Source organism: Oncorhynchus clarkii, chromosome 15 (genome assembly GCF_045791955.1).
Source record: "Oncorhynchus clarkii lewisi isolate Uvic-CL-2024 chromosome 15, UVic_Ocla_1.0, whole genome shotgun sequence".
NCBI lineage: Eukaryota > Metazoa > Chordata > Actinopteri > Salmoniformes > Salmonidae > Oncorhynchus > Oncorhynchus clarkii.
In genome coordinates, this window is record NC_092161.1 from 2,029,675 (window position 1) to 2,055,797 (window position 26,123).

At 42.4% G+C, this 26,123-nt stretch overlaps 1 protein-coding gene across 5 annotated transcripts in view; it reads right to left on the reverse strand.

Annotated features, from left to right (window-relative positions):
* Positions 1 to 8,259: 8,259 nt before the first annotated feature.
* Positions 8,260 to 26,123, reverse strand: part of LOC139366869 (glycogenin-1-like) — a 32,748-nt gene continuing 14,884 nt past the window's right edge. The window contains exons 5-9 of one of the 5 annotated variants that reach the window (XR_011626803.1): positions 15,379 to 15,505; positions 11,445 to 11,673; positions 11,043 to 11,135; positions 8,597 to 10,696; positions 8,260 to 8,540 (exon numbers count right to left, since the gene is read on the reverse strand). Coding sequence is in view for 2 of the 5 variants with exons in the window: in XM_071104568.1 (XP_070960669.1) it covers positions 10,538 to 10,696; positions 11,043 to 11,135; positions 11,445 to 11,673; positions 15,379 to 15,505 (608 nt within the window). In the remaining 3 variants the exon portion in view is untranslated. Of the gene's footprint in view, positions 10,697 to 11,042; positions 11,136 to 11,444; positions 11,674 to 15,378; positions 15,506 to 26,123 lie in introns of all 5 variants that reach the window. The other 4 variants (XR_011626805.1, XR_011626804.1, XM_071104568.1 and 1 more) reach the window with 4 other exon arrangements.

Here is a 26,123-nt window from a genome sequence, read left to right on the forward strand (position 1 = left end):
GGTTGGTAGTCATGTTACTGCTGTATTTAGGGTTGGTCGTCATGTTACTGCTGGTAGTCATGTTACTGCTGTATTTAGGGTTGGTAGTCATGTTACTGCTGTATTTAGGGCTGGTCGTCATGTTACTGCTGTATTTAGGGTTGGTAGTCATGTTACTGCTGTATTCAGGGCTGGTTGTCATGTTACTGCTGTATTTAGGGTTGGTAGTCATGTTACTGCTGTATTTAGGGCTGGTCGTCATGTTACTGCTGTATTTATGGTTGGTAGTCATGTTACTGCTTTATTTAGGGTTGGTCGTCATGTTACTGCTGGTAGTCATGTTACTGCTGTATTTAGGGCTGGTCGTCATGTTACTGCTGGTCGTCATGTTACTGCTGTATTTAGGGTTGGTAGTCATGTTACTGCTGTATTTAGGGTTGGTCGTCATGTTACTGCTTGTAGTCATGTTACTGCTGTATTTAGGGCTGGTAGTCATGTTACTGCTGTATTTAGGGTTGGTAGTCATGTTACTGCTGTATTTAGGGTTAGTCGTCATGTTACTGCTGGTAGTCATGTTACTGCTGTATTTAGGGCTGGTCGTCATGTTACTGCTGTATTTAGGGCTGATCGTCATGTTACTGCTGTATTTAGGGTTGGTAGTCATGTTACTGCTGGTCGTCATGTTACTGCTGTATTTAGGGCTGGTCGTCATGTTACTGCTGTATTTAGGGTTGGTCGTCATGTTACTGCTGTATTTTGGGTTGGTCGTCATGTTACTGCTGTATTTAGGGTTGGTAGTCATGTTACTGCTGGTCGTCATGTTACTGCTGTATTTATGGTTGGTCGTCATGTTACTGCTGTATTTAGGGTTGGTCGTCATGTTACTGCTGTATTTAGGGTTGGTCGTCATGTTACTGCTGTATTTAGGGTTGGTCGTCATGTTACTGCTGGTAGTCATGTTACTGCTGTATTTAGGGCTGGTCGTCATGTTACTGCTGTATTTAGGGCTGGTCGTCATGTTACTGCTGTATTTAGGGCTGGTCGTCATGTTACTGCTGTATTTAGGGCTGGTCGTCATGTTACTGCTGTATTTAGGGCTGATCGTCATGTTACTGCTGTATTTAGGGCTGGTTGTCATGTTACTGCTGGTAGTCATGTTACTGCTGTATTTAGGGCTGGTCGTCATGTTACTGCTGTATTTAGGGTTGGTCGTCATGTTACTGCTGTATTTAGGTTTGGTCGTCATGTTACTGCTGGTAGTCATGTTACTGCTGTATTTAGGGTTGGTCGTCATGTTACTGCTGGTCGTCATGTTACTGCTGTATTTAGGGTTGGTAGTCATGTTACTGCTGTATTTAGGGTTGGTCGTCTTGTTACTGCTGGTAGTCATGTTACTGCTGTATTTAGGGCTGGTCGTCATGTTACTGCTGTATTTAGGGTTGGTCGTCATGTTACTGCTGTATTTAGGGTTGGTCGTCATGTTACTGCTGTATTTAGGGTTGGTCGTCATGTTACTGCTGTATTTAGGGTTGGTAGTCATGTTACTGCTGTATTTAGGGTTGGTCGTCATGTTACTGCTGTATTTAGGGCTGGTCGTCATGTTACTGCTGTATTTAGGGCTGGTCGTCATGTTACTGCTGTATTTAGGGTTGGTAGTCATGTTACTGCTGTATTTAGGGCTGGTCGTCATGTTACTGCTGTATTTAGGGTTGGTCGTCATGTTACTGCTGGTAGTCATGTTACTGCTGTATTTAGGGCTGGTCGTCATGTTACTGCTGTATTTAGGGCTGGTCGTCATGTTACTGCTGTATTTAGGGTTGGTCGTCATGTTACTGCTGTATTTAGGGTTGGTCGTCATGTTACTGCTGTATTTAGGGCTGGTCGTCATGTTACTGCTGGTAGTCATGTTACTGCTGTATTTAGGGCTGGTCGTCATGTTACTGCTGTATTTAGGGTTGGTCGTCATGTTACTGCTGTATTTAGGGCTGGTCGTCATGTTACTGCTGGTAGTCATGTTACTGCTGTATTTAGGGCTGGTCGTCATGTTACTGCTGTATTCAGGGTTGGTCGTCATGTTACTGCTGTATTTAGGGTTGGTCGTCATGTTACTGCTGTATTTAGGGCTGGTCGTCATGTTACTGCTGCATTTAGGGCTGGTCATCATGTTACTGCTGTATTTAGGGCTGGTCGTCATGTTACTGCTGTATTTAGGGTTGGTCGTCATGTTACTGCTGGTAGTCATGTTACTGCTGTATTTAGGGCTGGTCGTCATGTTACTGCTGGTAGTCATGTTACTGCTGTATTTAGGGCTGGTCGTCATGTTACTGCTGGTAGTCATGTTACTGCTGTATTTAGGGCTGGTCATCATGTTACTGCTGTATAGGTTTGTAAAATTACGTTAACTTTCCCCAAATTCCAAGATAGAACGTTGTAGGTGATATTGAACTATTTCTTTTTCAGAGTTAAATATTTGTCAAAGTTGCCTCTGAATATATATTACTTTGTATCTGCTAGGAAGATTTACTAGAACTGCAAATGAATCGTACTTAGATACTGTATAAACTGCATGAGGTGGACTAGGACTGATTCGTCTGTGCTGAAGCCAGATGTAACAACTATTCTGATGTTGATAGCAGATGTGATACCTTGGTGCTGCCTCCATGTTGGTTTGCCTTGCTCTAACCTCATCGCCAGGCACAATGCATGTAATCCTGGGTTAACAACCATTCAAAATTGGCCTTAGTGGGAGTGACCACAGAATTCTATTAGTAAAATATTTGCCATTTAATTTTAGCGAATCACATGACTGTTATACGTGGGAAGTGTTATGGGGAAGGTATTGTGGGAGATGATTGGTTGGTAGATTAAGCTGATTAAGCCGAAAATCTTTGAGCAGGGAGATTTTCCGGGTCTTTCTGTATTGGCTAACGGAGGCCATGTTATCCATTGTGATATGTCAGTTCCCATGGGGGGTTTCGGGGCTGACATCTGCAGAGCTGTGTGTGACTCCTCTGTTATGACTCAGACAGATAATGCATCACGATTCCAACATAGAGAGTATGTTCCTGAGAAGACTAGGCCTGTATATAGTATGCAGTCAATGGAGGATTACATTTGTGATTATGAGGCATGGCAATTCATTTAGTTGTTTATGTGTCAAAATAATAAGGTCTATATGCTGTATACGGGATAGAAATATCATGATATCTGTCCTGAAACACTGTAGTTGATACAGAACATCATGAAAACTGACCTGTTGATACAGAACATCATGATATCTGACCTGTTGATACAGAACATTATGATAACTGACCTGCTGATACAGAACATAGAACATCATGATAACTGACCTGTTGATACAGAACATTATGATAACTGACCTGCTGATACAGAACATTATGATAACTGACCTGCTGATACAGAACATTATGATATCTGACCTGCTGATTATGATATCTGACCTGCTGATACAGAACATTATGATAACTGACCTGCTGATTATATCTGACCTGCTGATACAGAACATTATGATAACTGACCTGTTGATACAGAACATAGAACATCATAACTGACCTGCTGATACAGAACATAGAACATCATAACTGACCTGTTGATACAGAACATCATGATATCTGACCTGTTGATACAGAACATTATGATAACTGACCTGCTGATACAGAAAATAGAACATCATGATAACTGACCTGCTGATACAGAAAATAGAACATCATGATAACTGACCTGTTGATACAGAACATCATGATATCTGACCTGTTGATACAGAACATTATGATAACTGACCTGCTGATACAGAACATAATGATAACTGACCTGCTGATACAGAACATAATGATAACTGACCTGCTGATACAGAACATTATGATATCTGACCTGCTGATACAGAACATTATGATATCTGACCTGCTGATACAGAACATTATGATATCTGACCTGCTGATACAGAACATTATGATAACTGACCCGCTGATACAGAACATTATGATAACTGACCTGTTGATACAGAACATTATGATATCTGACCTGCTGATACAGAACATAGAACATCATGATAACTGACCTGTTGATACAGAACATCATGATAACTGACCTGCTGATACAGAACATAGAACATCATGATAACTGACCTGTTGATACAGATCATAGAACATCATGATAACTGACCTGTTGATATAGATCATAGAACATCATGATAACTGACCTGTGGATACAGAACATCATGATATCTGACCTGTTGATATAGAACATCATGATAACTGACCTGCTGATACAGATTATTATGATAACTGACCTGCTGATACAGAACATTATGATAACTGACCTGCTGATACAGAACATTATGATATCTGACCTGCTGATTATGATATCTGACCTGTTGATATAGAACATCATGATAACTGACCTGTTGATATAGAACATCATGATAACTGACCTGCTGATACAGAACATCATGATAACTGACCTGCTGATACAGAACATCATGATAACTGACCTGCTGATACAGAACATTATGATAACTGACCTGCTGATACAGAACATCATGATATCTGACCTGCTGATACAGAACATTATGATATCTGACCTGCTGATTATGATATCTGACCTGTTGATATAGAACATCATGATAACTGACCTGCTGATACAGAACATCATGATAACTGACCTGCTGATACAGAACATCATGATAACTGACCTGCTGATACAGAACATCATGATATCTGACCTGCTGATACAGAACATTATGATATCTGACCTGCTGATACAGAACATCACCATTTGTCTGTCTTAACATGTTGTGCTGTGCAATTGCATCATCTGGTGGTCAGCTATAATAGTGCACCTTTCCTCTGGTGGTTCGGCTCCAAGTCAAGGAGATGAACCCCCACCGAATGGGAATGAAGGAAATGGAGAATCGTTATCAGTTAGTTGTTTATTCCAGGTCATCTTTGAAAGGAAATCTGATTGCAACATTATTTTATTGTTATCTTTAAATCCACAGATTCCAAACAAAACGTTTTCATCAATTACAAAGTCGTACCTGTTTAAATACAAAATGCTTGTTTACGTTTGCAAGGCCCAAGTCCTCCGATTTATTAAAACCAACCGTGCGGATGATTATAATCTCAGAGAGGAGCCAGCAACACAAAGCCAGTCTGTTGTCATTTCATAGCCTGGAATGAGTCTGGCCAAGTCTCCCAGGGGTCGTACAGTAAGGCAGACTGGCCTGTTCCGGACTGGGCAACAACAGAACAGCAGGAACCCTATAGTTCTTCATCTCTAGCTCTCCATCCAGAAAGCATCTCAGAGTAGGAGAGCTGATCTTGGATCAGCTTAGCCTTTTAGATCATAATAAATAAGAGTGTACGGACAGATCCTAGACCCGTACTTCTACTCTAAGACGGTTTGTGGGTACGGGCCCTGGTCCCTGAGCCAAGCTGACAGCCCAGAAGGGGTCCTGGCCAATCAGAACAAAGGGCCTCCCTCTGCTGAGACAACAGTTAAAACTGAAAGACTCTTTTTGTGGTTAAATGAATGGATATGATGGATGTGATAGATTTGATGGATATGATGGATATGAATGTCAAAGGGACTGCAGTGCATCATGGGTATGATGGATATGATGGAAATGATGGATATTAATGGATATGATGGATGTGAATGTCAAAGGGACTGCAGTGCATCATGGGTATGATGGATGTGATGGATATGATGGATGTGATGGATATGATGGATGTGATAGATTTGATGGATATGATGGATATGAATGTCAAAGGGACTGCAGTGCATCACTTATAACCCATAAGACAGTAACAGTACACCCAGCAGGTCATTAAGACAGTAATGGTACAGCCAGCAGGTCATTAAGACAGTAATGGTACAGCCAGCAGGTCATTAAGACAGTAACAGTACACCCAGCAGGTCATTAAGACAGTAATGGTACAGCCAGCAGGTCATTAAGACAGTAATGGTACAGCCAGCAGGTCATTAAGACAGTAACGGTACAGCCAGCAGGTCATTAAGACAGTAACGGTACACCCAGCAGGTCATTAAGACAGTAACAATACACCCAGCAGGTCATTAAGACAGTAACGGTACAGCCAGCAGGTCATTAAGACAGTAACAGTACACCCAGCAGGTCATTAAGACAGTAACAGTACACCCAGCAGGTCATTAAGACAGTAATGGCACAGCCAGCAGGTCATTAAGACAGTAATGGTACAGCCAGCAGGTCATTAAGACAGTAATGGTACATCCAGCAGGTCATTAAGACAGTAACAGTACACCCAGCAGGTGATACTCTGCCCTACACTATACTACAGAACTGATACTCTGCCCTACACTATACTACATAACTGATACTCTGCCCTACACTATACTACATAACTGATACTCTGCCCTACACAATACTACATAACTATGATACTCTACCCTACACAATACTATATACAGTGGGGCAAAAAATGTATTTAGTCAGCCACCAATTGTGCAAGTTCTCAAACTTAAAAAGATGAGAGAGGCCTGTAATTTCCAACATAGGTACACTTCAACTATGACAGACAAAATGAGAAGAAACAAATCCAGAAAATCACACTGTAGGATTTTTTATGAATTTATTTGCAAATTATGGTGGAAAATAAGTATTTGGTCAATAACAAAAGTTTATCTCAATACTTTGTTATATACCCTTTGTTGGCAATGACAGAGGTCAAATGTTTTCTGTAAGTCTTCACAAGGTTTTCACACACTGTTGCTGGTATTTTGGCCCATTCCTCCATGCAGATCTCCTCTAGAGCAGTGATGTTTTGGGGCTGTTGCTGGGCAACACAGACTTTCAACTCCCTCAATAGATTTTCTATGGGGTTGAGATCTGGAGACCACTCCAGGACCTTGAAATGCTTCTTACGAAGCCACTCCTTCGTTGCCCGAGCGGTGTGTTTGGGATCATTGTCATGCTGAAAGACCCAGCCACGTTTCATCTTCAATGCCCTTGCTGATGGTAGGCTTTGTTACTTTGGTCCCAGCTCTCTGCAGGTCATTCACTAGGTCCCCCCGTGTGGTTCTGGGATTTTTGCTCACCGTTCTTGTGATCATTTTGACCCCACGGGGTGAGATCTTGCGTGGAGCCCCAGATCGAGGGAGATTATCAGTGGACTTGTATGTCTTCCATTTCCTAATAATTGCTCCCACAGTTGATTTCTTCAAACCAAGCTGCTTACATATTGCAGATTCAGTCTTCCCAGCCTGGTGCAGGTCTACAATTTTGTTTCTGGTGTCCTTTGACAGCTCTTTGGTCTTGGCCATAGTGGAGTTTGGAGTGTGACTGTTTGAGGTTGTGGACAGGTGTCTTTTATACTGATAACAAGTTCAAACAGGTGCCATTACTACAGGTAACGAGTGGAGGACAGAGGAGCCTCTTAAAGAAGAAGTTACAGGTCTGTGAGAGCCAGAAATCTTGCTTGTTTGTAGGTGACCAAATACTTGTTTTCCACCATAATTTGCAAATAAATTCATTAAAAATCCTACAATGTGATTTTCTGGATTTTTTTCTTCTCATTTTGTCTGTCATAGTTGAAGTGTACCTATGATGAAAATTACAGGCCTCTCATCTTTTTAAATGGGAGAACTTGCACAATTGGTGGCTGACTAAATACTTTTTTGCCCCACTGTAACTATGATACTCTGCCCTACACAATACTACATAACTGATACTCTGCCCTACACAAAACTACATAACTGATACTCTGCCCTACACAATACTTCATAACTGATACTCTGCCATACACAATACTATAGAACTATGATACTCTGCCCTACACAATTCTACACAAGTATGTGCTCACCTTATTTCCTTTGAACCCAATCCAACCCTCAAGATAATATACAGTGGGAAAGAACAAATACATCAGGATACGAGTACATAACAGATCTCTGCCATACACTATACTACACAATACATCAGGATACGAGTACATAACAGATCTCTGCCATACACTATACTACACAATACATCAGGATACGAGTACATAACAGATCTCTGCCATACACTATACTACACAATACATCAGGATACGAGTACATAACAGATCTCTGCTATACACTATACTACACAATACATCAGGATACGAGTACATAACAGATCAGAGATATGGGGTGTAATGACATATAGTAATGTAATGTCCTGTACCATTGAACCTTCCTGAATGAACCCTGTCTGTCTGTTTTATGGTTAGATGTGCCAAATAAAGACCCAGCACAACTCACTATTTATTCTACAAGTACTTTATTTAGCATGTGACAGCGTCTGTGGTACAGGCACCATTGGGTTGGTAAAACAGCAGTAGGCTAAAAACTAAGAGGTTCAACACGTAGCGGCATTAGGAGCCAGTACCAAGACAAGAGTACAGATGATCAAACACTAGAAGGAGGTGTGAGGGTAACAGGTACTCAAAAGGTCCAACTGTGAGGGTTAAGGCCAACTGAAAACATACCCTGGGTTAAGGCCAACTAAAAAACCTACCTTAGGTTAAGGACAACTAAAAAACCTACCCTAGGTTAAGGCCAACTGGAAACCTACCCTGGGTTAAGGCAAACTAAAAACCTACCCTAGGTTAAGGCCAACTGGAAACCTACCCTGGGTTAAGGCAAACTAAAAACCTACCCTAGGTTAAGGCCAACTGGAAACCTACCCTGGGTTAAGGCCACACAAAAAACTACCCTGGGTAAAACAAACCGGAGAGGAGATCCCTCACAGCAGCTGAAGAAGTGAAGATGGTATGAAAACTAAGGGAGCACAAAAGTCCGTTCAGAAAGTGGTCACTTGACTTATTCCACATGAAAAATTAAACAAATATACAGTATCTTAATTAGGTAAGTATTTAACCCCGAGTCAATACACATTAGAATCACCTTTGGCAGTGATTACATGTGTCTTTCTGGGGAAAGTCTCTAAAAGATTTGCACACCTGGATTGTACAATATTTGCCCATTATTCTGTAAAAAAAAAAAAAAGCTTCATGCTCTCAAGTTGGTTGCTGATCATTGCTAGACTTTTTCAAGCTGCATTAAGTCAAACTAGGCCACTCAGGAACATTCGTCATCTTGGTAAGCAACTCGTGTATAGTTGGCCATGTTTTAGGTTATTGTCCTGCTGAAAGGTGAAATTGTCTCCCAGTGTCTGTTGGAAAGCAGGCAACCAGGGTTTCCTCTAGGATTTTGCCTGTGCTTATAGCTCTGTTTCCTAAAAAACTTGTCCTTGCCAATGACAAGCATACCCAGAACCTGAAGCCACCGCCATGCTTGAAAATATGGCGAGTGGTCCTCCGTAATGTGTTGGATTTGTCCCAAACATAACGCTTTATTCAGGACAAAGTACAGTTCTTTACGTTAGTGCCTTATTGCAAACAGGATGCTTATTCTGTACAGGGTTCATTCTTTTCACTATCAATTAGGTTTGTATTGTGGAGTAGCGGATGGCCCCACAACATTGTATTATCCAATCACAGCCACTAAACGCTGTTAAGTCACCATTGGCCTCATTGTTAAATCCCTGAGCGGTTTCCTTCCTCTCCGGCAACTGAGTTAGGAAGGACGCCTGTTTCTTTGTAGTGTCTGGATGTATTGATACACCATCCCAAGTTTTGTAACTTCACCTCAAATGGATATTCAATGTCTGCTTTTTCTAAAATGTTTACCCCTCTACCAATAGGTGCCCTTCTCTGGCATGGCATTGAAAAACCTCCGATCTTTGTGGTTGAATCTGTTACATTCACATTTAAATGTGTGGGGAGGTACAGCGATGAGTCATTCAGAAATCATGTTCAACACTATTCAGGCAACTTTAGCACTTATTTAGGCCATAAGGGGTTGAATACTTGACATTTCAGTTAATTTAAAATGTGTCTAAAATAAATAAACACACATACTCCGCTGACAAAATGGGATATTGTGTGACAAAATCTCAGTTAAAAATCAAGCTGTGACAACTAAATGTGGATAGAGTTAAGAGTTCTGAACACTTTCTGAAGGCCCAGACTACAGACAGGGCAGGACATCACATCAGCTCAGTTATACAGTGTATAGCCACGCCGACATCTATGAAACTACAAGACGTACTGTATAGATCTTTCATTTGTCAGTGTCCACACGTGGAAAAAAGGCTCATGTCCATATACCAAGGCCATATTTATTTATTATATTTTATTGCGGTTTTAATTCTCTAAACATTTTCTTCACAAATAGAAAAAAACTAGATAGGACTTGTAAAAGCTGGTCAATAAATCGGTGCTTCAGTGTCGTAATCTTCACAGTACATATATGACAGGAAAAACATACTATACAAGTGTTGCTCAGTTGGATGCCCTCTGCCAACAATGTCAGAATGTTTCCCATCGTAACAGAATTGTGTTGTAGTCTTCGGAGCTGGTGGGGTGGGTAATGGCTCACTAATATGGAGAACCAACTATTGGTAAGATGGAGAGTTGGGTGGGGGGGGGGGGGGGGTGAAACTAACTAAACTGAATCAGTCAAACTCAGTTTCCCTTTATTTGAGAAAAGCGTCAAGCTTTTTCTGGATATTGTCAAACGAGTCCATTCCCATGTAGTCTGCCTGGCCCTGCTCCCATTTCTGCTTGCGTTCCTCGGATGTCTCTGGTGACATGTATGGCTCAGTGTGATGGGAGTCATGTGACGAGCTGCTTCCCTGGAGGAGAAGGGAGCACAAAAAAAAGAATATTAGAAGGGAACGATTTGATCAATTACGGAACAAGCCACAAGACTAAGAGCTCTGGAGAAACAGTGGTTCCTTTGCAGTCAGTGCAGCAACAGAACAGTAGCACACCGTGATCTAAAAACCTGGCATTTATATCAAGACATTTCCACTACTGCAAACCACCCATCTACTCGATCATCAGAGAACACACGGCTATGGTATTAGCAAAGCCAGGTGTTTGTTGTACAAACAGATTGTCCACAAGAAGCAGTGACAGTTAGTGACCAGGTGTTTGGTTGTGATGCTGGGCTTAACATACAACTAGTCTTCATCATACCTTCCAGCCACCTTCCTTGTGACTATTGATCTGTGACCATGACCCAGGCCAGTGACCATGGTGGTCACAATTTTCTTTGACAGGGGACTGGAACTTTAGACGGACGAATGAGAGGGTTAAACATCAATAGCCTTCAAGGCTGAAGTATCACTACATTTTAGAAAGACGAATCATAATATATATATATATATATATGTGATGACTTGGATGCTTATTGTTAGTAAAAAGTAATGTTGGACCCACCTCCTGAATGAATATATAGATATATGTAAATATTAATTCATTCAGGAGGGTCCAACATTACTTTTTATTAACAATAAGCATCCAAGTCATCACTTAATTCAACCTGTTATAAACTGTTTTGCTAACATTTTCTGTAGAGGAAGGACAAGAGGTTAATACTTCTAGATGAACTTCCACACAGCCAGAGTGGAAAGGCTGGTCTCCGTATCCCTCCACCATCATGGGCACCACAGAGGAAGAGTAGAGGAACCACCAGTCCTGGAGGAAGCTGGTGTGTGTGGAGGTCTCCTGCATGTCCCCGCTGACCCTCTTGGTCTTGGGGTCGTACGTGTAGCTCCACGGCTTGGTCTGACCCAGGAAGTGGACCACCTTGGCGTTGCCACCGTATCTGGAACAGAGTGCATGTTGATTTACTTAGCTCTTGTTGTGAATGTAACTCATGTCTGTAAAAGTGCAGTTAAAGACTGTTGTAAATGGTTTGATTTGAGAGCGAGCGAGCGAGCGAACCCCACGAGGCCGCCCCCTAAATTAACTGGTAACCTGACGTTATGGCATAAGAACACTAATGACTGTATCGCCTCACGCCGACCCGTTCTCTCGCAGCCCAAGAAGACTTTCCCTGCCAGGAGTTTCACAGGTAGTCTACTATTGAGTCACTGCTGCTGGCTGATCTTCCTCCCCCTTAAGGTCAATGTCCACACCCTGATGCAATCTAATTAGCATAATAAATAAAAAAATCCCATCTAAATCTGTCAGTTTAAACTACAGATGTTTTGTTGCATTAGCTGCTTCTTAAAATCCACCTGTCACACCTGCAGTGAAAGAAGTCAGAGAGGAGATTAAAGGCCTGTGTAGCGTCCGAACGGTTTGGCCTAAAAAAATATTATGACCCCTCTATGAAAAGAGGAGACTCAAGAACACGGTGGTGTTCTCCATTTTGCTCTACGACCCCCCCTCCCCAGGCTCTCAGGAACATGTCAGCTGTTTTCCTCTAGGACACCCCCACAGGCCTCGTCTGAAGGTCCCTGGGTACCAGTTGAACTAATGAATGGAAGTACTGTATACACATATCCCATTTGGAAAGAAAAATAAATGCAGTATATGGAGATTATTGGGGGTTTTGGCAGATAACTACAGGGTTAAATACAAGTTTAAAAAAAAGTGTTGTCTCATCTTTCTTCTCTCAGATATAGGACAGACCCTCAGAACAAACTTCCTTTACATTTTTTTGTGGGTGGACTTTTGTTCCATGTAGTGAATCTGTTGTTCAATGTGTTTCTAATAGCAGTAAGGACTATCTGTTATTCAATGTGTTTCTATGGGCTAATAGCAGTAAGGACTATCTGTTATTCAATGTGTTTCTAATAGCAGTAAGGACTATCTGTTATTCAATGTGTTTCTAATAGCAGTAAGGACTATCTGTTGTTCAATGTGTTTCTATTGGCTAATAGCAGTAAGGACTATCTGTTATTCAATGTGTTTCTATTGGCTAATAGCAGTAAGGACTATCTGTTATTCAATGTGTTTCTATTGGCTAATAGCAGTAAGGACTATCTGTTATTCAATGTGTTTCTATTGGCTAATAGCAGTAAGGACTATCTGTTATTCAATGTGTTTCTATTGGCTAATAGCAGTAAGGACTGTTATTCAATGTGTTTCTATGGGCTAATAGCAGTAAGGACTGTTATTCAATGTGTTTCTATTGGCTAATAGCAGTAAGGACTATCTGTTATTCAATGTGTTTCTATTGGCTAATAGCAGTAAGGACTATCTGTTATTCAATGTGTTTCTATGGGCTAATAGCAGTAAGGACTATCTGTTATTCAATGTGTTTCTATTGGCTAATAGCAGTAAGGACTGTTATTCAATGCGTTTCTATTGGCTAATAGCAGTAAGGACTGTTATTCAATGTGTTTCTATTGGCTAATAGCAGTAAGGACTATCTGTTATTCAATGTGTTTCTATTGGCTAATAGCAGTAAGGACTATCTGTTATTCAATGTGTTTCTATGGGCTAATAGCAGTAAGGACTATCTGTTATTCAATGTGTTTCTATGGGCTAATAGCAGTAAGGACTATCTGTTATTCAATGTGTTTCTATGGGCTAATAGCAGTAAGGACTGTTATTCAATGTGTTTCTATTGGCTAATAGCAGTAAGGACTATCTGTTATTCAATGTGTTTCTATGGGCTAATAGCAGTAAGGACTATCTGTTATTCAATGTGTTTCTAATAGCAGTAAGGACTATCTGTTATTCAATGTGTTTCTATGGGGTAATAGCAGTAAGGACTATCTGTTATTCAATGTGTTTCTAATAGCAGTAAGGACTATCTGTTATTCAATGTGTTTCTATGGGCTAATAGCAGTAAGGACTATCTGTTATTCAATGTGTTTCTATGGGCTAATAGCAGTAAGGACTATCTGTTATTCAATGTGTTTCTATGGGCTAATAGCAGTAAGGACTATCTGTTATTCAATGTGTTTCTAATAGCAGTAAGGACTATCTGTTATTCAATGTGTTTCTATGGGCTAATAGCAGTAAGGACTATCTGTGATTCAATGGGTTTCTATTGGCTAATAGCAGTAAGGACTATCTGTTATTCAATGTGTTTCTATTGGCTAATAGCAGTAAGGACTGTTATTCAATGCGTTTCTATTGGCTAATAGCAGTAAGGACTGTTATTCAATGTGTTTCTATTGGCTAATAGCAGTAAGGACTATCTGTTATTCAATGTGTTTCTATGGGCTAATAGCAGTAAGGACTATCTGTTATTCAATGTGTTTCTATGGGCTAATAGCAGTAAGGACTATCTGTTATTCAATGTGTTTCTATTGGCTAATAGCAGTAAGGACTGTTATTCAATGCGTTTCTATTGGCTAATAGCAGTAAGGACTATCTGTTATTCAATGTGTTTCTATTGGCTAATAGCAGTAAGGACTGTTATTCAATGCGTTTCTATTGGCTAATAGCAGTAAGGACTGTCTGTTATTCAATGTGTTTCTATTGGCTAATAGCAGTAAGGACTATCTGTTATTCAATGTGTTTCTATGGGCTAATAGCAGTAAGGACTATCTGTTATTCAATGTGTTTCTATTGGCTAATAGCAGTAAGGACTATCTGTTATTCAATGTGTTTCTATGGGCTAATAGCAGTAAGGACTATCTGTTATTCAATGTGTTTCTATTGGCTAATAGCAGTAAGGACTATCTGTTATTCAATGTGTTTCTATTGGCTAATAACAGTAAGGACTATCTGTTATTCAATGTGTTTCTATGGGCTAATAGCAGTAAGGACTATCTGTTATTCAATGTGTTTCTATGTGCTAATAGCAGTAAGGACTATCTGTTATTCAATGTGTTTCTATGTGCTAATAGCAGTAAGGACTATCTGTTATTCAATGTGTTTCTATTGGCTAATAGCAGTAAGGACTATCTGTTATTCAATGTGTTTCTATTGGCTAATAGCAGTAAGGACTGTTATTCAATGTGTTTCTATGTGCTAATAGCAGTAAGGACTATCTGTTATTCAATGTGTTTCTATGGGCTAATAGCAGTAAGGACTATCTGTTATTCAATGTGTTTCTAATAGCAGTAAGGACTATCTGTTATTCAATGTGTTTCTAATAGCAGTAAGGACTATCTGTTATTCAATGTGTCTCTATGGGCTAATAGCAGTAAGGACTATCTGTTATTCAATGTGTTTCTATGTGCTAATAGCAGTAAGGACTATCTGTTATTCAATGTGTTTCTATTGGCTAATAGCAGTAAGGACTGTCTGTTATTCAATGTGTTTCTATTGGCTAATAGCAGTAAGGACTATCTGTTATTCAATGTGTTTCTATTGGTTAATAGCTGTTAATGCTTTGGCAGGGAATTATAGACAACACCTCACATATTTAGTTTGAGATTTACCAGAATGTTTCTCAATGTAAGAAATACAGATATCTAGATAATAGTTAGTGCCTAAAACAGCAACTAGATCTACACACAGTTCTCTATCACATGATTACATACTGTTTGAATGCTGGAAGGTAAGTGTAGATTGAGTACTGACTGTTTGAATGCTGGAAGGTAAGTGTAGACTGAGTACTGACTGTTTGAATGCTGGAAGGTAAGTGTAGATCGCTATGCTGCTGAGGTTGTAGATGAAGGGGAGGTGTTTTGATATATCTGCTGTTGCCCAGTTACTGAAGAAGCCATTCAAGACCCCCTGGTCTCCTCCTAGAGAAAAGAAGAACAGCAGTTAGCAACAAGTGTAAATAGGGAGCGCAATACATTTAGCCCCAACCCATATCAATGCATAGGGGTGGTTCAGAACGCAAGGAAGCAGAGTCTAGATCAAGACTTAATCCATCTACCAGTAAAGCATTGATGGGCAAAACGTATACAATATGATCAGCTTGGTATGTTCAGTAATATAAATAGACCAGACAGTGAGGCAGACGCCAAGCCCACCAGTGAGACAAGGGTTACACAGTAAGTTATTTTAAACAGGCGTTGTGAAACGGAAATTCATCTTGATAATATTCTCTTCACTACGGTTGCGAAAGGGAGGTGTGTGTGATATATATAGCTCAGTAAAGAAAGAAACGTCCTCTCACTGTCAACAGTGTTCATTTTCAGCCAACTTAACATGTGTAAATATTTGTATGAACATAAGATTCAACAACTGAGACAAACTGAACCAGTTCCACAGACATGTGACTAACATAAATGGAATAATGTGTCCCTGAAAAAAGCCGGAGTCAAAATCAAAAGTGGCCACCAGCTGCATTAAGTACTGCAGTGCATCTCCTCCTCATGGACTGCACCAGATTTGCCAATTCTTGCTGTGAGATGTTACCCCACTCTTCCACCAAGGCACCTGCAAGTTCCCAGACATTTCTGGGGGGGGGGGGGGGGGCGGCCGGCCCTAGCCCTCACATCCAACAGGTCCCAGACATGCTCCATGGGATTGAGAGCCAGGGTCTTCTCTGGCCATGGCAGAACACTGACATTCCTGTCTTGCAGGAAATCACTCACAGAATGAGCAGTATGGCTGGTGGCATTGTCATGCTGGAGGGTCATGTCAGGATGAGCCTACAGGAAGGGTACCTACCACATGAGGGAGGAGGATGTCTTCCCTGTAACACACCATGACGGACGATCCCGCGCCAGAGTACAGGCCTCGGTGTAGCACTCATTCCTTCGACGATAAACACGAATCACCCCTACCCCTGCTGAGTCACTTGGAGGTGTCTGCTAAAATGAAAAAAATGTAATCTAACGAGCGGAAAGATAATGATTTATGGTTGTCTGAATAGATCTACTTCAAACAACGCCTAATTGCTGTAGATTGAACCGGTAACAGGTGCGTGTGGTTCAGCTGGCTGTCAGTCTCATTCAGCCGTCTATCCAACTGATCATAAACCTGTAACTCCTAAAGCCATGAGGCTTTCTGCCAACACAACCTCTAAAACCTAGTTCACACTGCAGGCCTTGACGCACAAATCAGTTAGCTTTTTTCAAAATCTGTTTGGGAATACCGACTGTCCAAACAGCAAGACAAAAAAAGTGACCAAATCGGATGCGTTGTCATAGTAACGCCAGGTGTGTGCGCAGACAGTATGTAGCTGAAGGTGACGAAGTCCACCATGGACATTTCAAAGTCATAATGGATAGCATGATCCGACTTTCAAAACGAGTCCTTTTTGGCGTCAGTTAAACTGGCTAGCTAGGCAGCGGTTTAGCACATGCAATAATTTGTAAACAATTAACAAGTCAATGAGCTACCACACGTTCTTCTCAAACGGTCAGATTGGCTAGCAAGCAGATATGGCAAATAAAGCCTAGAAACCACTGGAGGGAAAATACAAATCAGATTTGACCGTTCAGACATGTCACATGGCCAGGAATCACCTACGAGGGTAGTTTAAAGTGTGGCTTGAAATATCAGATTCCATGTGCTTTTTGGCTGTTCAGACTGCAGGAAAAACAGATTAGAGAAGCAAAAAATGTAAAGGGTTTGAAACTGCCAACGATGTGAACAAGGCTTTAGTCAGCAGACTGCTCTGTACAGACAGGATAAAAACAGGATGTTTACAATCACACAACTGCCCACAATGTCTACATAGAGTGGATTCGGAAAGTATTCAGACCCCTCCACTTTGTTACATTACAGCCCAATTCTAAAATTGATTAAATTGTATGCGTCTCAATCTAGACACAATACCTCATAATAATGACAAACCATAAACATGTTTAGAAATGTTTGCAAAAGTATAAATAAAAAACAGAAATGTCACAATTACATACGTAGTCCGACCCATTACTTTCTGTTGAAACACCTTTGGCATCAATTACAGCCTCGAGTCTTCTTGGGTATGACGCTAAAAGCTTGGCACACCTGTATTTGGAGAGTTTCTCCCATTCTTCTCAGCAGATCCTCAAGCTCTGTCAGGTTGGATGGGGAGTGTCGCTGCACAGCTATTTTCAGGTCTCTCCAGAAGTGTTGGCTCAGGTTCAAGTCCGGGCTACTCAAGGACATTCAAAGACTTGTCCCGAAGCTACTCCTGCGTTGTCTTGGCTGTGTGCTTAGGGTTGTTGTCCTGTTGGAAGGTGAACCGGCACCCCAGTCGGAGGTCCTGAGTGCTCTGGATCGCTGCACTTTGCTTAGTTCAAATTTCCCTCAAATCCTGACTAGTCTCCCAGTCCCTGCCACTTAAAAACATCTGCACAGCATGCTGCCACCACCACCGCCATGCTTCACTGTAGGGATGATACCAGGTTTCCTCCAGACGACACGCTTGGCATTCAGGCCAAAGAGTTGAAGCTTGGTTTCATCAGACCAAAGAATCTTGTTTCTCATGGTCAGAATCCTTCTTGGCAAACTCCAAGCAGGCTGTCATGTACCGTTTACTGAAGAGTCACTTCCGTCTGGCCACTACCATAAAGGCCTTATTGGTGGAGTGCTGCAGAGATGGTTGTCCTTCTGGAAGATTCTCCCATCTCCACAGAGGAACTATGTAGCTCTGCCAGAGTGACCATCGGGTTCTTGGTCACCTCCCTGACCAAGGCCCTTCTCCCCCAGATTGCTCAGTTTGGCCGGGCGGCCAGCTCTAGGAAGAGTCTTGGTGGTTCCAAACGTCTTCCATTTAAGAATGATGGAGGCCACTGTTCTTGCAGACCTTTAATTTAAAACCTGTTAAGCCTACCCCCTCCTTTTTCGAACATTCTGTTAAAAATCGCGCAACTTTTCAGCGTCCTGCTACTCATGCCAGGAATATAGTATATGCATATGATTAGTATGTGTGGATAGAAAACACTCTGAAGTTTCTAAAACTGGTTAAATCACAGCTGTGACTATAACAGATTGTGTGTTTCATCGAAAAGCGCAAGAAAAACTGCTCACTGAAAGCTAAAAATAATATCCATGCGTCACTTTCATGGATTGTTAAAAGGGCACAAAATTAATTATGGACCTGCATGCAATTCCTACAGATTCCACACGATGTCGCCATTGTCGTCATTATCCGGGGGAGTTTTTTGTTGGTAAATCCAACTAACTGGATTCCATTTCTTCCGGTCTCCGCCAGGATGTTTTGAAGTGCACATTGTCGGCCATTGATTTGAAGACGAGGAGCTATTGAATACACATCGCCCTGTAATCATTTTGATAGATTATAAACGTTTACTAATACCTAAAGTTGGATTACAAAAGTATTTCGAAGTGTTTTGTGAAAGTTTATCGTCGACTTTTTAAATTTTAAAAAATGACGCTGCGTTTTAAAACAATGTTTTTTTATGAATTACACAGCTTCCATAGATGGATATTTTGGGTATATATGGACCGATTTAATTGAAAAAAAAGACCCAATAGTGATGTTTATGGGGCATATAGGAGTGCCAAGAAAGAAGCTCGTCAAAGGTAATGAATGTTTTATATTTTATTTCTGCGTTTGTGTATCGCCGGGTACGCTAAATCTTTTGTTTACGTCGCCTTCAGGCATTTTGGGGTGTTGCATGCTATCAGATAGCTTCTCATGCTTTCGCCGAAAAGCATTTTAAAAATCTGACTTATTGGCTAGATTCACAACGAGTGTAGCTTTAATTCTATACCCTGCATGTGCATTTTGATGAACGTTTGAGTTTTAACGAGTACATTTAGCATAGCGCATTTGCATTTCCAGTTGCCTAGTTGAGACATCTGCGTCTCAAGTAGGATCAAGAAGTTTATGCTGCAAAAAGTTTATGGTACCCTTCTCCAGATCTGTGCTTCGACACAATCCTGTCGTCTCGGAGCTCTATGGACAATTCCTTCGACCTCATAGCTTGGTTTTTGCTCTGACATGCACTGTCCACTGTGGGATCTTATATAGACAGTTGTGCCTTTCCAAATCATGTCCAATCAATTGAAATTACCACAGGTGGACTCCATCCAAAAAGTTGTAGAAACATCTCAAGTATGACCAATGGAAACAGGATGCACCAGAGGTCAATTTCAATTCTCATAGCAAAGGGTCTAATAAATTGGCAAAATTTTCCAAAAAGCTGTCACTGTCATTACAGGATAGTGTTGAGATTAAAGGTACATTTGTATTTATTTAATACATTTTAGAATAAGGCTGTAACGTAACAAAATGTGGATGAAGTCAAGGGGTCTAAATACTTTCCAAATGCACTGTACACTGAATAGGCCGACTAAAAAGTGCCCTGTGTGTACGCGTACTGACTGCTGTCTGGATATTGATGGGGTCGTCTTTCAGTAAACACAGCACTCTGCAAACAGCACAGCCTTGCATTTGTTTACGTCCCAAAACAGCACGTCGGCCATCAAAGTTGTGTTCTTGTAGGTCTGTCCGTTTAATTTTAAAAGACACCATCAGCTACTTTGTGTAGGTCTCCCGCCGAGACCTGGCCGGTGACCACTACACATTACTGGCTATCGACTAGCCGTAAGTATCAGACACATGGCCATGGCTCTGACATGTGAAAGACAAGGAGGAAAGATCTAGAGTCCGGTGGATTTAAACCCCACCGACAGATTAGCACGAGCCTGAAACCTCAACTGTAACTACTATCCCAACAGGAAATACAGCCAGCCACTACACATGAACTCGTTGGGTTCAGCTAGGCGCCAGCTGAAGCATGCGGATGCGTTGCACCATCCAGAGATATAAATAGGAAAAGGAGTGTGGCTGTCACTATAGGACTAAGTCACTATGCATATAGCTGTACATGCAGTCACCATCCAGAGATTTATTTCTAGGTCTGGGCAGTGTGGCTAGTAGTATGTAGCGTGCAAAAGATCACATACAGAACATGGAGTACAGCCTTCCAGAGAGACCCTTGCATTCGTCTGGTAACTGACATGGGGGGGGGGGGGGGGGGGGGGCATCTGGTAGCTAGATGGTCCTGGAAGGTGTTGAAGCAGTTCTCTTTAGGCTTCTATAGTAGTATTACCCATATGTACTGAACAAAAACAAAGATGCAACAATTAACGATTTTACTGAGTTGCAGGAAATCCGTCAATTAGAACTAAATTAATTAGGCCCTAATCTATGGATGTCACATGACTGGGCAGTGGTGCAGTCAGAGTGAGTTTTCCCCCACAGAAATACTCTTCACTTTCATCAGCTGTCTGGGTGGCTAGCCTCGGATAATCCCGCAGGTGAAGAAGCCGGATGTGGAGGTCCTGCGCTGGCCGTGGTTAAACGTATTCTGCGGTTGTGAGGCCGGTTGGACGCACTATCAAATACTCTGAAATGAAGCTGGAGGCGGCTTATGGTAGAGAAATGACAAGAAATATGTAGCCAGGAAGAACTTTAGGATAGGAACTTTAGGATATCAGAGTGGCGGAATCCTTCGTTCATACTGATCCCAGAGGCTGTTCCAAAACAGGCAGAGAAGTCAAATGTTCAGGTCTCTGGATAATGAAGTTGACAAGCTCAGGGCTTCCTTCCAGAGAAACATTAGGACTTGTAACATACTATTTCCCTTTATTTAACTAGGCAAGTCAGTTAAGAACCAATTCTTATTTTCAATGACAGCCTGGGAACAGTGGGTTAACTGCCTTGTTCAGGGGCAGAATGACAGATTTTTACCTCGTCAGCTAGGGGATTCGAACCAGCAACCTCTCGGTTACTGGCCCAACACTATCGACAAGGCTACCTGCCGCCCCAAATGTTTCACGGAAATGTGGCTCTCTCGGGATATAGAGTCCGTTCAGCCAGTTGGCTTCAGTTCATCGCGCAGACAGGAATAAATATCTCCCGGGAAGAAGGGCGGGGGTTTCATGATACCACACCATGAGTAGTTAAACATACAGGAACTCAAGCCCTTTTGTTAACCCGACCTAGAATTCCTCACAAGCAAATGCCGACCGTATTATCTCCCAAGATAATATTCTTCGGTTATAGTCACGGCCATGTATATTCCCCCTCAAGCCGATACCACGACAGCCCTCAAAATAACTTCACTGGACTTTATGCAAACTGGAAACCATATCCTGAGGCCGCATTTATTGTAGCTGGGGATTTTACAGTAAATTTGAGAAAAACCTTACCAAAGTTCTGTCAACACATTGACTAACAGTCACGCTGCTAAACACTCGACCACTGCTACGCCAACAAGGCCCTCCCCCACCCTCCCTTTGGCAAATCTGATCACGACTCCATTTTGCTCCTCCCTTCCTATAGGCAGAAACTCAAACAGGAAGTACCCGTGCTAAGTACCCGTGCTATTCAATGCTGGTCTGACCAATCGGAATCCATGCGTCATAATTGTTTTGATCATGCGGACTGGGATATGTTCCGGGTAGCCTCTGGCAAATAAACTGATACGGTGACTTATATTATCAGGAAGTGTATAGGAGATGTTGTACCCACTGTTAAAACCTATCCTAACCAGAAGCATTCAGATAGATGGAAGCATTCATGCAAAACAAAAGTGCGAACCATCGCATTTAACCATGGCAAGGTGACTGGGAATATGGCTGAATACAAACAGTGTAGTTATTCCCTCTGGAAGACAATCAAACAGGCAAACCGTCAGTATAGAGACAAAGTGGAGTCGCAATTCAACGGCTCAGACAAGACGTATGTGGCAGAGTCTCCAGACAATGACGGACTACAAAGGGAAAACCACCCACGTCACAGACAACTATGTCTTGCTTCCGGACAAGCTAAACAGTCACCGCTTTGAGGATAATACGGTGGCACCGACACGACCCGCTACCAAGGACTGTGGGTTCTCCTCCGTGGCTGACATGAGTAAGACATTTAAGCGTGTTAACCCTGGCAAGGCCGCCGCCCAGATGGCATCCCTAGCCGCATCCTCAGAGCATTCGTATTTATAGTTGTTCCTGTACCCAAGAAGGCAAAGGTAACTGAAGTAAATGACTACCGCCCCGTAGCTCTCACTTCTGTCATCATGAAGTGCTTTGAGAGACTAGTCAAGGATCATATCACCTCCACCCTACCTGACACCCTAGACCCACTTCAATTTGCTTAACGCCCCAATAGATCCACAGACGACGCTATCGCCATCCCACTGCCCTATCCCATCTGTACAAGAGGAATACCTAGGTTAGAATGCTGGTCATTGACTACAGCTCAGCATTCAACACCATATTATCCTCCAAGCACATCATTAAGCTCGGGACCCTGGACTTCCTGACGGGCCGCCCCCAGGTGGTGAAGGTAGGAAACAACATCTCCACTTCGCTGATCCTCATCACTGGGGCCCCACAAGGATGCATGCTCAGCCTCTTCCTGTACTCCTGTTCACCCATGACTGCATGGCCACTTATGCCTCTAACTCAAGCATCAAGTTTGCAGACGAGACAACCTACAGGGAGGAGGTCAGGGCTCTGGGAGTGTGGTGCCAGGAAAACAACCTCACTCAACGTCAACAAAAACAGGAGATGATTGTGGACTTCAGGAAACAGCAGAGGGAGCACCCCCCTAGCCACATCGACGGGACAGTAGTGGAGAAGGTAGTAAGTTAAGTTCCTCGGCGTACACATCACGGACAAACTGAAATGGTCTACCCACACAGACAGCTTGGCTTGTCACCAAAACCCACAAACTTTTACAGATGCACAATTAAGAGCATCCTGTCGGGCTGTATCAGCGCCTGGTACGGCAACTGCAGCACCTGATGTCACAGGATGTACAACAACCACCCGAGCCACTGCCTGTTCACCCCACTATCATCCAGAAGGCGAGGTCTGCATCAAAGCACGGACCAAGAGACTGAAAAACAGCTTCTCTCTCAAGACCATCAGACTGTTAAACAGCCACCACTAACACAGAAAGGCGGCTGCCTACATACAGACTTGAAATCACTGGTCACTTTAATAATGTTTACATATCTTGCGTCACTCATCTCATATGTATATACACTGTATTCTATACCATTTCTTAGTCTAATGCTCTGACATTGCTCACCCAAGTATTTTTATATTCTTAATTTCATTCCTTTATATTGTGTGAGTTGTTAGACATTACTGCACTATTGGAGCTAGAAACACAAGCATTTCGCTACACCCACAATAACATCTGCTAAACACGTCTATGTGACGAACACAATAAGCCCTGCTGTCCACCAAGTCACACCACAACATGAGAAAGTCCTTTAAAAACGGCAAACCAACAGCTGAGCTTTTCTCAGAAGAGGCTCCACAAACACACAAACGCAGTGGAAAAATCTACACTTGAGGTGTCACAGTCCACCAGTCGAACCACGACACAAGGAGTGAATGTATTCATTGTGCACTAGGTGGAGGAGATGGACCTGTAACATGTGGTTAGTCCATTTATTGTACATGGTACAGAACGGGAACAAGAGGACCTTTGTGTTCGACAGCACAGCACTCCCCCAGGCCCCTATCCCCCCCCCCCCAGCCCTAGATACTCCCCGTGAGGCTGTCCTCAAGCAGAGCGTCTCCATAGAGTTAACATGGACCCTTTTCATTTAGAGGGGATGAACAAGGCTCAGCAGGAATGTAGCACTTCCCCAGTATACCTGAACCAAACCACAGGTCTACAATATCTCAGGAAAGTCCAAGATCTGACCTGGGCCGCATGCAGTAGAAAGAGGAAATTGAATAGAGGCGCCCAGGACTGGAAGAGTCTAATCTCTCCTGAACCATTTTATCACTCAGATCTGCCATTGCCCAATAGTTGGTTCTGTTGGTTAGCCAGCGCTATACAGTCAATTTAAAAATGAGGCATAATGATAGTCAAGTTAAGTTCTATAGTGGGTAGTTGGTTTCTCCTGTGTGATCCCAGCCCAGACAAAGAGAGACACACTAGATTCTCCCGTGTGATACCAGCCCAGACAGAGAGACACTAGATTCTCCCGTGTGATACCAGCCCAGACAGAGAGACACTAGATTATCCTGTGTGATACCAGCCCAGACAGAGAGACACTAGATTCTCCCGTGTGATACCAGCCCAGACAGAGAGACACTAGATTCTCCCGTGTGATACCAGCCCAGACAGAGAGACACTAGATTCTCCTGTGTGATACCAGCCCAGACAGAGAGACACTAGATTCTCCCGTGTGATACCAGCCCAGACAGAGAGACACTAGATTCTCCCGTGTGATACCAGCCCAGACAGAGAGACACTAGATTCTCCCGTGTGATACCAGCCCAGACAGAGACACTAGATTCTCCTGTGTGATACCAGCCCAGACAGAGAGACACTAGATTCTCCTGTGTGATACCAGCCCAGACAGAGACACTAGATTCTCCTGTGTGATACCAAGCATGTTGTTTTCCAGTCGTAGAGGACTGTAGCACAAAAAAAAAAAAAAAAAAGTCAGAGGAACTGCAAGTCACGGCTACAGCGCAACATAAAAAGGCCGTACCTGGCTAAAAATACTGCAGCTTTAGCCAATTAGCATATCGCTAGGCCATTACATTCAACAGCACAGGGAATCCAGGGGGTTGAGAAAACAGTCTGAGGAGCAAGAGTCTGACACACACAGCTTCAAATAACAAGAGAGCCTGACATTAGATGACGCAACAGGCTCCTCCCACACAGAGCCTGACATTAGATGATGACGCAACAGGCTCCTCCCACACAGAGCCTGACATTAGATAATGACGCAACAGGCTCCTCCCACACAGAGCCTGACATTAGATAATGACGCAACAGGCTCCTCCCACACAGCTAGTGTGCTCTATAGTGGGCTGTAGTTTGTAGTCTGCAGTGGGCTGTAGTCTATAGTGGGCTGTAGTCTATAGTGGGCTGTAGTCTATAGTAGTCTATAGTGGGCTGTAGTCTATAGTGGGCTGTAGTCTATAGTGGGCTGTAGTCTATAGTGGGCTGTAGTCTATAGTGGGCTGTAGTCTATAGTGGGCTGTAGTCTATAGTGGGCTGTAGTCTATAGTGGGCTGTAGTCTGTAGTCTATAGAGGGCTGTAGTTTGTAGTCTATAGTGGGCTGTAGTCTCTGCTGCCCTACCAAGAAAAAAGGTAGTAACTGCTCTGAGAAAAATGTATTTTATCTACCTCGGTTTCACAGTGTCTTTATACAGTTACTGATAACATGACCCCCATTTACTCCTGAACACAATAGAGGCAGGACACTTGTCCACATGATTAAGCATGTTTTAATGGAGCAAAAACAACATGGACTCATTTAGACCAAATGAGTTAGTTACTGCCTTTTTGCTTGGTAGGGCAGTATAGTGGGCTGTAGTCTATAGTGAGCTGTAGGGAGAGACGGCATTCTTGGGAGACATAAAATTAAAATGGGTAGTTGGTTTCTCCCGTGTCATACCAGCCCAGACAGAGAGACACTAGATTCTCCTGTGTGATACCAGCCCAGACAGAGAGACACTAGATTATC